Source organism: Aquila chrysaetos, chromosome 1 (assembly GCF_900496995.4).
Source record: "Aquila chrysaetos chrysaetos chromosome 1, bAquChr1.4, whole genome shotgun sequence".
Lineage (NCBI taxonomy): Eukaryota > Metazoa > Chordata > Aves > Accipitriformes > Accipitridae > Aquila > Aquila chrysaetos.
Window position 1 is genome coordinate 57,163 of NC_044004.1, and position 11,611 is coordinate 68,773.

The window sequence follows — 11,611 nt, forward strand, 5'->3', positions numbered from 1 at the left end:
CTGCCCCCCGCCATGAGCACCCCATCGCCCCGGCTCGGCACAGGGGGTCCCGTCTGCACGCTGAGCGCAGGCACCGAGGAAATGCCTCAAGGGCAGGCTACGTGCCCCCTCCCAGCCTGCCACAGCTGGACCCGGGACAGCTCGGGGGGTCCCCGGGGGGGTCCCACGGACGCGAGGTCACTCCACCGGTGCCGACAGCCCCAGCTCCTCCCTGGAGCCCCGGCACCAAAAGCCGGTCCTTCCCGCCTGCGGGATGCAGGAGCCGTGCGCTCCCTGCTGCCCCATGGGGAAACTGAGGCACGGGCCGAGTATCTGCGGATCACCAAGGGAGGGTACGAGAGCGACAGGGACTGAGGGCAGCTCTTGCTGGTCCCCTCTGTCACCCACCGCTCTGGTTCCCAGGAGGTTTCCCACTAAACCTCTCTGCCCACCCTTTCTGGGACCTTTCTCCCCATCCCTGTGGGGTCACGGGTGCCCGGGGGGAAAGCCCGGGACCACGTGTGCTGTCCCAGGGTCTGTGCTGCACGGGGTCCGGCGATGGCAATGCTGCTGTCCCCGTGCGTTTGTGTCCCCCCCCGCTGATGAGGTGTGTCCCAGTACAGCAGCGGGGTGTCCGCAGCCTGGCTCACCACATCCCCAGGAGCCCCCCCGTCCCCTGCCCTGACTGGCGGCAGGGATCGGTGCTCAGCCCGGGGCTCAGTCAGGAACCGTCCTCAGCGATGAACTGACACAGGACGAGGCTTTGCAGACCATTCCGGCTGTTTTGGCCATGGGTGCTGCGACAGGAGCACGAAGATGCTCCTGGTCGGCACGTTTAAACGCTCCCAGATGCACAGGCGGTAATGATGCTCGGGAATTCGGCACCAGCCTCTCCTCTCGGCACCTCGGAGGAGAGCGAGTGCCGCCGGCCACGCCAGCGGCAGCAGGTTTGGGGCTGGGAGGGGGGGAGATCCCCACTGTTGGTACTGGGGCTTTGCAGCTGTGCCAGCTGCGTGTCCCCCTCTCGCTGTGGCATCTCTCCAGCGAGGGATTTGGCTGGACCCTCTCCCGGAGTCTCCTGGGTTCCTCGCTCTGCTCCTGCCAATGCACCACGGCACGTCCCACGCCGAGGACGTGCAGACCCCGCGGACGCGCTGCCTGCAGGCAGAGCGGGGGGCAGAGGGAGCAGGCAGGAGCTGGATGCCGAGCAGATGGATGCCTATGGCAGGGGGGGAACTGGTCTTCCAGCCCCCCTGTGCCACCCAACCAGGGGGAGGGCAAAATGGGGTTGTCCCCTGGCACCCCAGCAGGATGGCCGGGACCCCTATGGAGCCGTGGGGGCTCTTGGGGGTCCCTCTGCAAAGCCCCCCCCCCGGGCTACGGCAGGACCGGCACATCTGCAGCCCTCCGGCTGCATCCAGCTCCCTCCTCTTGCCCCCCAGCCGGGGGTGCTGCCAGCCCGGCTCCACAGACGCAGGGCTGGGGAGCTGAGAGCCCGTCCCGTCCCCGTCCCCGTCCCCAGCCCAGTGCCCAGTTTTGGGGTGCCTGTGCCCTCTTTTTCAGCAGGACCGGGAACCTCGGCCCCCCTGATGCTGGCGGAGCGGAGCATCCCACCAGAGGCTGCTTTCCGACCAGCTCCCGGGGGGACCGGGCTGCCTCACGAGCACCGCCTGCGGGATCCGTCCACTGTCTCGGCAAACTCAGCCCCAAGTCAAACCAGGGGAGAAGTCCCTCTCCTCCGGAGCCACCAGCCCCATTAAACGAGCAATTAGCGCCGCTCAGGATGTCACCACGCGGCTGACAGGCAATTCCCAGAGACAAGCGGGCTCCGCCGACTGTCCCCGAGGAGCTGTACAGACGCATATGCAGGGGAAGAAGGAATTTAGGAAACGGCCTTGTGATTATTCCTCGAGCTGATTTATTAACTCCGAGGTCTGACTTCTCGCTCAGGTCCCCTGGGGACACACGGTGCACAGAGAAGCCCAGGCTGCATGCCTGCCGAGCGAGCGGCTCCCTTCGCCCCAGGCCGGGGTAAAGCAAAACCCAGGAGAAACGGGACAGGTTTGAGGTGGAAACCCAGCAGGAAGCGGGACTTGGGGTGCTGCTGCTGGGAAGGTCTGTCCCAGTCCCATCCTTTTCCCCAGGGAGAAAAGGAAGGAGGGGGAAGAGATGAAGCCGAAGCGGGGGGGCGGGGGGGGGTGCCCTGTTGCTGCCTCTAAGGGCAAAATTCAAGCCAGAAAAGGCCCAGCCTGACCCAGCAGGGAAGTGCCAAACTGGGTGTTGCACCTCAAACCATCCTGCACTGAACTGGGAGGAGAAGAGCCCCGTGACAGGGCACACACCCCCTCTGGCAGCACGGGCTGTGCCCGCAGCTCTGCTTCCCGGTGTAGCAGGGCGAAAAATCAGCTTCACCCGTAGGAGGTGTACCGATAAAAGGGTTTGGGGGGGGACGGGCTGCAGGGTTTGGAGGGTGTCCTCCCTGGGATACCAGACGCCCGCAGCAGCACTGGCGAGGGGAAGCCAGGAGAGGACGATGGCAGGACCGGCCTGGCTCATGCCTGGTACGTCCCCGTGCCATGGCAGCAGCTCCACGCCGGGACCCTGTGCGCCTTCAGCTCCCGCCCTGCTTCCTAAATTTAGGATTAAAGATCAGCTCCGAGTTTTCAAAGCACTCACAGTACCCAGCCATGGGCACCCACATGCAAAAGCAGTCTGGGGTCTCCCTGTGGCAGTCTGGGGTCTCTGGGGTCCCCTGTGCACGGGGACAGCCAAGGACAGCCTGCCCACCCCTTCCCAGCTGCACCCTGCTGCTCAATCCGGGGGCCTGGGGGAACCTTTCCCCCCCCCGGCAGGGGGGCTTTGCCATCCCTGACCTCTCCAGTGCACCCCAAGGCCAGAGGAGCATCCGTCCCCCACAATTTGGCAGCCCTGGCCCCGCACTGCCCCGGGGAGGGGGAGGAGGGGGCTGTGCCAAACCAGCCACAACCTCTCTGTGCGGATGGGACCTGCCTTGGGACCCCCCAGTTCGTCCCCCCACAGCGGCGCCGGCCGGCCCCTGAGACCCGGAGGGATGGGGCTCACAGGGACCCCATCCTCGAGGTCCCCACTGATCCCAGCCGATGCTGGGGGGTACCCCCCAGCCCCAGCCCCAGCCCCAGCCGACCCCCAGAACTCCAGATATTCCCATGGGGTCCCCCCCATTCCCAGAGGACCCCCGCTTGAGCCACATTACCCCAGCCAACCCCAGAGGGCCCCATCTGGTCCCGGAGGACCCCAGCTGATCCCAAGGGATCTCAGGCGACCCCCTGAGGGTCCCGGACAATCCTTGAGGCCCCCATTTGACCCCTCTGGGGGCAGGGGACCCCAGGCCCCCCCCCTCCCCGATTCCCCAACCAAAATGGCGGCCAGAGCCTGCCCTCACCGCCTGCCCTCACCCAAGATGGCTGACGCGGGGCTGGGCGGGAGCGACGTCACCGCAGAGCAGCGCCCCCCCTCCCCAAGATGGCCGCGCGCACTCCCCGCCGCCGGCGCGTTGCCCTTAGCCAAGGTGGCGGAAGGCCTAGTGGAGGAAACGGCGCCGCGCCCTCTCCTAAGATGGCGGGCGCAGCGTCAGCGCACCGCCCCGGCGCCAGGCCTCACCGCTGCGCGCTGGGCGTAGGGGCGGGGCGGGAGAAAGCGAAAGTGGCGGAGGGACCGGGTCGGCCGCGGCGGCGGGAGCGGGAGAAGCGGGAGAGGGGAGAAGCGGGAGAGGGAGCTCCCGGCGGGAGGCGGCCGGGCCCCGGCGAGAGGCAGACGGGCCCCTGCTGGGCGCGGGACGCGCGCCCCCTGCCGGGCCGGAGGAGCCGGCCGGGGCGGCGTCGGGGGTCCCCCCTGTCCCCCCGGGCGGGGCTGCGGGACGCGGGGACCCCCCCCCAACCCCGGACCCCCTTCCCCGACCCCCCCCGGCCATGGCGCGGCTGGAGGCGGTGGCCAACGTGGCGCTGCGGGTGCCGGGGCTGGCGCTGCTGGACCTGCTGTACCGCTGGGACGCGGCGGCCCTCGGCGACCTGCTGCGGCCCCGCCGCGGGGACCCCCCCCCTGCTCCGGCCCCCCGCCCTACGGGGCGCCTACTGCCTGGGTGAGGGCTGCGGCGGGACTGGGGGGAGAGGGGGGGGCGGCCACCCTGGGGACACGGCGGGGGCAGCCCGAGGGTGGACAGGCTGGGGACGGGGGGGACACCCCGAGGGTGGACACGTTGGGGGAAACGGGGACACCCCAAGGATGACCAGGCTGGGGACACGGGGACACCCTGGGGTGGCCAGGCTGGGGACACGGGGGGAAACCCCAGGGGACAGACAGGCTGGGGACACGGGTGACACCCCAGGGGTGGACAGTCTGGGGACACAAGGGGACGCCCCAAGGGATGACCAAGCTGGGGACATGCAGAGGCTGGACAGGTTGGGGACATGGTGGAGACACGCCGAGGGATGGAGAGGTTGGGGACATCCCGAGGGATGGACAGGTTGGAGACACAAGGGGACACCCCAGGGGACAGACAGGCTGGGGACATGAGGGGACATCCCAGGGGTGGACAGTCTGGGGACACGGGGGGTCACCCCAAGGGACGGACAGGCTGGGGACACGGGGGACACCCCAGGGGACAGACAGGCTGGGGACATGGGTGACACCCCAGGGGTGGACAGTCTAGGGACACAAGGGGACACCCCAAGGGATGACCAAGCTGGGGACAGGGAGGGACACCCCAGGAATGACCAGGCTGCGGACACAGGGGTCACCCCAAGGGATGACCAGGCTGGGGACATGCAGAGGCTGGACAGGTTGGGGACATGGTGGAGACACCCCGAGGGATGGACAGGTTGGGGACACAAGGGGACACCCCAGGGGACAGACAGGCTGGGAACATGAGTGGACATCCCAGGGGTGGACAGTCTGGGGACACAGGGGGACACCCCAAGGGACGGACAGTCTGGGGACACGGGTGACACCCCAGGGGTGGACAGTCTAGGGACACAAGGGGACACCCCAAGGGATGACCAAGCTGGGGACATGCAGAGGCTGGACAGGTTGGGGACATGGTGGAGACACGCCGAGGGATGGACAGGTTGGGGACATCCCGAGGGATGGACACATTGGGGACACAAGGGGACACCCAGGCCCTGGCCAGGCTGGGGACATGAGGGGACATCCCAGGGGATGGCCGTGTTTGGGGACAACCCAAGGGCTGGCCGTGCCTGGGATCTCGCCGCACCAGCCCCTGCGGACACCCGCTGGGTGTGGGGCTGTCCCCAGCACCGGCGGACACTGCGTCCCCAACGTTGTGCCCCCCGGCACCGTGTGTCCCCTGGCAGCGGGGACAGCTGTGGACCCCGGAGGTGTCCCTCTCGCAGTCCCCATCCTGCCCATGCCACCCCGGCGCTGCGCGCGGTGACGGCCGTGTCACCGGCGGGGGCTGCCTGGCTGGAGGGGGGGGCTCGGCCGGGCAGGGAGGCTCAGTGGGTCCGTCTCACCCCGCTGTCCCCCCCCATCTCCGCAGGCCACTTGCTGTGCCTGGTGGTGCTGATGCTGCCGGTGCGGTCCCTGGTGAAGCTCTGCCTCCACCTCCTCACTGCGCTGCTGCTCGGCGCGGGGCACACGGTGGCCGGGTGAGTCCGGGGGGCTCGGGGGGTGGCCGTGCCGGGGCACGGCGGAGGGGGGGCCGGGGGCTGAGCCTCCCTCCCCGCAGGGACTACGTCCGCCGCGAGCTGGAGTATGGCTTCCAGGGCGCCGTGTACAGCGACCCCGCGGCGCTCGGCCGCTTCGCCACCGCCCTCGCAGGTGAGCCGGGGGGGGTCCCAGCCCCCCGAGACGTCCCCTGTCAGGGGACGGGAGGTGGCACTGGGCAGGGTGAGGGTCTCCTGCGCTGACCCGGCTGCGGGAGCCGTCACCCGAGGGACGGCGTGGTGGGTGACGATGGCATGGCTGAGCCGGATGGTCCGCGCCGCGTGGCGTGGAGCAGGGGGGATAGACGTGAGCCCTGGGGGGTTTCCGCTGCCCCCACCACCCCTGGGGCTCGCAGGGGAAGGGGCTGGGTGGTCTCGGGGTGCTGCTTGTGGCGGGGCGAGGGCAGCAGCAGGGTTTGCCGTGGGGCAGGGCTGCCTGCAAGGCGTCCCCCCCCGGCCAGCGCCTGCCCCCAGCCCCCCATCTCCTGCGGCGGGTGCCGGTGCAAAGTGGCAGTGCTGGGGGAGCCAGGGAGGGGGCACGGGGGTCCCACATACTCCCGCATGCCCAGGCGTCCCCGTCCCCTCCGCAGGCCAGCTCTGCCTGTGCGTCCTCTGCTCCCTCCTGATGAGGAGCAGGCAGCCCTGGCTGTTCGGCGCCCCGCTGCTGCCGGTGCTGGCTCGCCTCTGCGGCCTCCCCCTCCACGCCCTGCCCGTCCTCGACACCTTTGCCGCCATCCTCACTGCCCTGGAGGTGCTTTACGTCCTCGGCTCCCACGTCCTCGTCCCCTTCCAGCTGGCCGCCGCCGCCTGCCGGGAGGTCGTGCAGGTGAGCGGGGTGGGGGGCTGTGGGGTGGAGGGTCCCATGCTGAGCCCGGCTTGATGCTGGGTCAGCTGCAGGGCTGTCCCCTCGCACAGCCGGGCCCACCCCGTACCCTCCTTGGCCCCAACGTGTGGGGCGGGATGGGGGGCAGCTCCGCTGAGCATCCCGTCCCCGCAGGCGCTGGAGGTGTACCGGCTGGTCGCGCTGGGGGTGTCCCTCTGGAGCCAGCTGGCCATCCCGCTCCTCTTCCTCGTCTTCTGGCTGGTGCTCTTCTCCCTCCGGCTCTCCTCCTTCCTCACCTCCTCCAGCAGTCCCCTGGCCCAGCAGGGCCTCCTCTTCGTCCTCCTCAGCAGGTAGGGACCGGGGCAGGCAGGAGCTGGGGGGGAGGTCAGCCTTCCTCCGGCGCGGCTGCGGGAGGAGGGTGAGGAGGGGCTGGGGCTCCATTTTGTGCTGCCTGGCCCCTGCCAGCATCCGCACTCACGCCGGGCTCCGTTGCAGCGCGGCCGAGTGCTGCAGCACGCCGTACTCCCTCATCGGCCTCACCTTCACCGTCTCCTACCTCGCCCTGGGCGTCCTCAACCTTTGCAAGTTTTACCTGCTGGGCTTTGGCGCCTTCCAGAACGGCAACGTCATGCACAGGTGAGCCCGCGGCGGCGGGGGGCACTGGCAGGCATCCCTCCTCCCAGCCCAGTTTGCACGTGGGAGCCCAGCACAGGGTGGGGAGGACGGGGGTGTCCCAAGGGATCCAGGGACCAGGATGTGTCCCCGCGGGGTGACCGGGGCACGGCACACACGGTGCCACGTGGCACGTGCCTGCGGCCGCTGGCCTCACACCCCACTCCTGGCAGGGGGGTGACGGAGGGTGTGACGCTGCTGCTGCTGGCGCTGCAGACGGGGCTGCTCGACCTGCAGATCCTCCAGCGGACCTTCCTCCTCAGCATCATCCTCTTCATCGTGGTGACCTCCACGCTGCAGTCCATGATTGAGATAGCGGATCCCATCGTGCTGGCGTTGGGGGCCTCCCGCAACAGGTACTGGGGGAAGGAAGAGCAGCAGGATCCGGTCCGCTGTGCTGGGGGGCAGCGGGGAGGAGCGGCGGGGTTCCTCCCGCCCTGCGTCGGGGAAGAGCCAGGCTGGGTCCCGTGCCCTCCACGTGCTCCCTCCGCCTCGGGTCCTCACTGCCTGTTTTTGGGCAGAATCGGTGCCGGAGGAGGAGGCTGGAGTGTGGGGTCCCGGGGAGGTGGGTGTTGCTCCCGGGGTGGGCACGGCCCCACTGAGCTGTGCCTCCCGTAGGAGCCCCTGGAAGCATTTCCGCGGCGTCAGCACGTGCCTCTTCTTGCTGGTTTTCCCTTGCTTCATGGCCTACAAGATCGCCCGCTTCTTCCACCTGGATTTCTGGCTGCTGATCCTGGTCTCCAGCTGCATGCTCACCTCTCTGCAGGTACAGCAGCTCCCGCTCCCCCCGACTGGGGTCTCGCTGGGCCCCCCGGGGTGGGCATCCCTGGCTGTCCCATGCCCACGACCCTGCCCCAGTCACCCTCCCCCAGCCCCGACTGGGAACATGGGGTGGGGATGTGCGATCTGGCATCCAGCCACAGTCAACAAGGTGCTGTCCTGCCACCCCCCAGGTGATGGGCACCCTCTTCATCTACACCCTCTTCATGGTGGAGCTGCTCCAGGACACACCACTGGAGCGGATGGACGAGATCATCTACTGTGTGAACGCGGTGAGCCGGGTGCTGGAGTTCCTGGTGGCCGTCTGCGTGGTGGGCTACGGCACCTGGGAGTCCCTCTTCGGGGAGTGGAGCTGGATGGGCGCCTCCGTCATCATCATCCACTCCTACTTCAATGTCTGGCTGCGCGCTCAGTCGGGCTGGAGGAGCTTTCTGCTGCGCCGCGAAGCTGCCAAGAAGATCAACTCCCTGCCCCGGGCCACCGGCGGGCAGCTGCGGGACCACAACGATGTCTGTGCCATCTGCTTCCAGGTCAGCCCCCTCCCCTTGCCAGCAGCCCTGCGGTACCGGGGGACCCCGCTCTGGGCAGCCCAGGGGGTCTCCTGCCCACCGGGTGACATCCTCTCCCTGCCCGCAGGACATGCAGGTGGCCGTCATCACCCCCTGCAGTCACTTTTTCCACGCCGCCTGCCTCCGCAAGTGGCTCTACGTGCAGGACACGTGCCCCATGTGCCACCAGCAAGTCACGCCGGTGGCCGCCGAGGAGGATCACGGCATTGGGAGGGCGGCTCGCCCGGCACCGGCCGGCGGGGACGAGGTGCTGGAGGACGGAGGAGCCGCCACGAACCCAGCCCTAGCTCGGCCCCGGGAGGACAGGCTGCCCGGCGTAGACAGCGTGGTCTCAGGCCAGGGTGACAGCGGGGCTTCCCAGGACCATGGGGCTGGGGACCGCAGCCCCCACCACCCTGCTCATCCCGACACCTCTGCCCCGCAGGAACGAGAAGCGGGTGCCGTCCCGCAGCCCCCCGGGGACCCTCACCCCGGTGTCCAGGACATGCAGCATCTGTCCCCCTCTCCCGCCAGCCCAGAGGCTTTTGCCAGCCCTGAGCTCGGCGCAAGGGACAGCGGGGATTCCCACAGCGGTGACCGTACCTCCTAGTACTGCAGGCTGCCGCCCCCGATGCTGGGGTCCCTCCGCGGGGGCCATGCCGGCAGCAAGCGGGGCCGGGACCCCGCATGGCACCAGCGTCCCCGAGTGCCCACATCCCCACGGACTCTTTTTGCAATAAAACCGGAGCTGAAGCGGCTGCGCCCGAGGGCCAGGGCTGCTCATCTTGCCCACCCCGTGCTGGGACGGTGCCCTGTGCCAGGATAGTGTCCCATGCATAGCGTGTCCCTGGGGGGGACACAGGGCTCTGCTGCGGGCCTGGGAGGGGTGGGCACCCAATGGGTGCCCGGTGGGTGCCCGGCTGCCTTCTGGCCTTACCCCACTAGATGGCACAGGTGGCACACACCGGGGGGCTTGGCATGGGTGGTGGGGGATTGGGGGGGCTTTGGGGTGGTCCTGGCTTGGGGGGGGTGATGGCCTGCGCTTGGCATGGATCTGATGTGGGGTGGCATGGGTCTGGTGTGGGATGGCAGGGGCTCGGCACGGGTCTGGTGTGGGGTGGCATGGGTCTGGCACAGGATGGCATAGGTCTGGCGTGGGGTTGGTGTGGGTCGCCTTTCCCAGCTCTGCTGCCAAACCCCTTTCCCTGTGCCCGTCCCCATGCCAGGACGGGACTCCCGGGCCCCCCCGCGAGGGGCGGTTTGGGGGCAGGATCCCGATTGCGTGGGTGTCCCCATCTGCCCGCTGCAGGAGGGACCCAGCCCTCCCGGCAGCACCAGTGCTGCCCGCAGGGGAAGGGGGGGGGGGTGTCAGTGCCAGGGGTCCCTGGGGAGGCAATAAATGGGCTCCCCCCTTCCAGCTCAGCCCCACCCTGCACTTACCCTAACACAGCGGCTCCCATGGGCCCCGCAGCCCATTAGCTGGAAGGAGGGAGAAGCCTGCCCATAAAACCCATCTGGGAGGAGGCAAGCAGGGATGAGACCCTCTGTCCCCCCCCAGACCCTCCTGGAGCCTGACTGTCCTGGGGTCCCGGCCCCCTCCCCAGTGTCCGTCTACCCACAGCAAGCAGGTGTGGGGGGGTGCGGGGGTCCCTGTGGGTGCCCCTGGGCAGTGGGTGCAGCAGCCCCCCGCCCCACTGCTTGGCCCCACAGGGGTTTACTGTGGGGTGGCTGGAGCGAGGGGCCCCGAACATCCCCCCTCACCCCCAGCCATGAGCGGGGGCAGCCCCCACAGTGCTGCCGCCCCCCCCCCCCCAGCGCTTGGCCACGCTGCTTCCATTAGGGCCCATTACCGGAGCCGTGCCAGGGAACATGTCTCCCCAGGGGGCCAGTCCCGGGGGAGGGACCCACATTCCCCGGCATTGCTCAGCCTACCATGGAATTGGGAGACTGGGGGGGGCAGGGAGCAGGTCCTCCACTGCCCCCCCGCTCCACCCGCAGCGGGAGCTGGGGTCCCTTTGGTGGTGCCCATCCCCGGGGTATCTGGGCAGGATGGGGGCATGAGGGAATGGATGCTGGGATGGATGGGGGCAGGGACTGATGGAGGCTGGGATGGAGAGGGGCACGGACGGGTGGACACTGGGAAGGATGGGGGTATGGATGGATGGACGCTGGGATGGACAGGGGCAGGGACAGATGGATGCTGGGATGGACGGGCACATGGATAAAAGCGCACCCGGTTTCTGCAGGACCCATTGTGGCCCCGCCAGCCCTCAGGAGGCTCCGGGTGACAGCCGGGGGTGCTGGGGGTGGCTCGGCCCCTGCTGCTGAGCCCCACGGGGGGAGAGTCTGTCCACAGAGCCCCTTGCAAGGTGCTGCGGCAGCCCCAGGGCTGCGTGGCTGGAGGGGAAAGGGCGCAGCGTGGAGCTGCATCGGGGGACAGGCTGCAGAGCCCCTGCACGGCGCGCGAGCAAGAGGGCAGCGCACGAGGGACACTGCCCGCGGTGAGGGGCTGCCCGGGGGTCCCTGCGTGCCACCCTCGCCAGCTCTGCCCACAGCCTGGCTGCCTGGGCATGGACATGCCCTCCTGCAGCAAGGGAGAGCCGGAGCCAGTCAGGGTTTGGGATTCCCAGCCCCTTCGGCTGCTGGAGGCCTCTGCTCCCTCAGGACCCCCCCTCGCCTCCCCTGGGCTGGCAGTGCTGGCTCCCCAGTGGAGGATCAAGCAAAGCCCCGACTCCTCAGCATCCTTCCGGGCCTTTTCCCACGGGCGAGGGACCGCTGGGGAATGTCCACCACCCCGGGGCACCCAGCCAGCCCCACTGGGTCCTGGGGACACCCCAGGAGGAGCTGGGATGGGTGCTGCCCACTGCCCCCTCAGCCCAGCAGCGATGCAGGGGCTGGAGGCAGCCGTACAGGGCTGGCACCCCCTTCCCTGCCTGTACCCTGCCTGTACCCTGCCTGGCAGGGCTGCACAGCAGGGAGGGGATGGGGACATGTCCCCTTTGCCGTGACGCTGCTGTAGGGACGGTGATGTGGGGGGCCGAGACCCCACTGGCCGTGCCCCAGAGAGGGTCAGTGGGGTTTAAGTGGGGCACTGGGGGCGATTTTGGGGG

The 11,611-nt window shown here is 69.2% G+C and overlaps 1 protein-coding gene across 3 annotated transcripts; it reads left to right on the top strand.

The window, feature by feature from the left end:
- The first annotated feature begins 3,486 nt into the window (after nucleotides 1-3,486).
- On the top strand, nucleotides 3,487-9,259 carry LOC115338916 (RING finger protein 145-like). Of its 3 annotated transcripts, none has more exons than XM_030007984.2 (10): nucleotides 3,487-4,096; nucleotides 5,513-5,621; nucleotides 5,702-5,793; nucleotides 6,269-6,504; nucleotides 6,676-6,851; nucleotides 6,997-7,137; nucleotides 7,347-7,529; nucleotides 7,792-7,939; nucleotides 8,127-8,483; nucleotides 8,590-9,259. In XM_030007984.2, the coding sequence occupies exons 1-10, from the start codon at nucleotides 3,574-3,576 to the stop codon at nucleotides 9,109-9,111; spliced, it is 2,487 nt and encodes an 828-aa protein (XP_029863844.2). In that variant the 5' UTR covers nucleotides 3,487-3,573; the 3' UTR covers nucleotides 9,112-9,259. The 3 variants fall into 3 exon arrangements, with proteins under 3 accessions (XP_029863844.2, XP_040978045.1, XP_040978046.1); XM_041122111.1 differs by having other exon boundaries at nucleotides 3,874-4,096; nucleotides 7,390-7,529; XM_041122112.1 differs by having other exon boundaries at nucleotides 3,875-4,096; nucleotides 7,411-7,529.
- The last annotated feature ends 2,352 nt before the right edge of the window (nucleotides 9,260-11,611 follow it).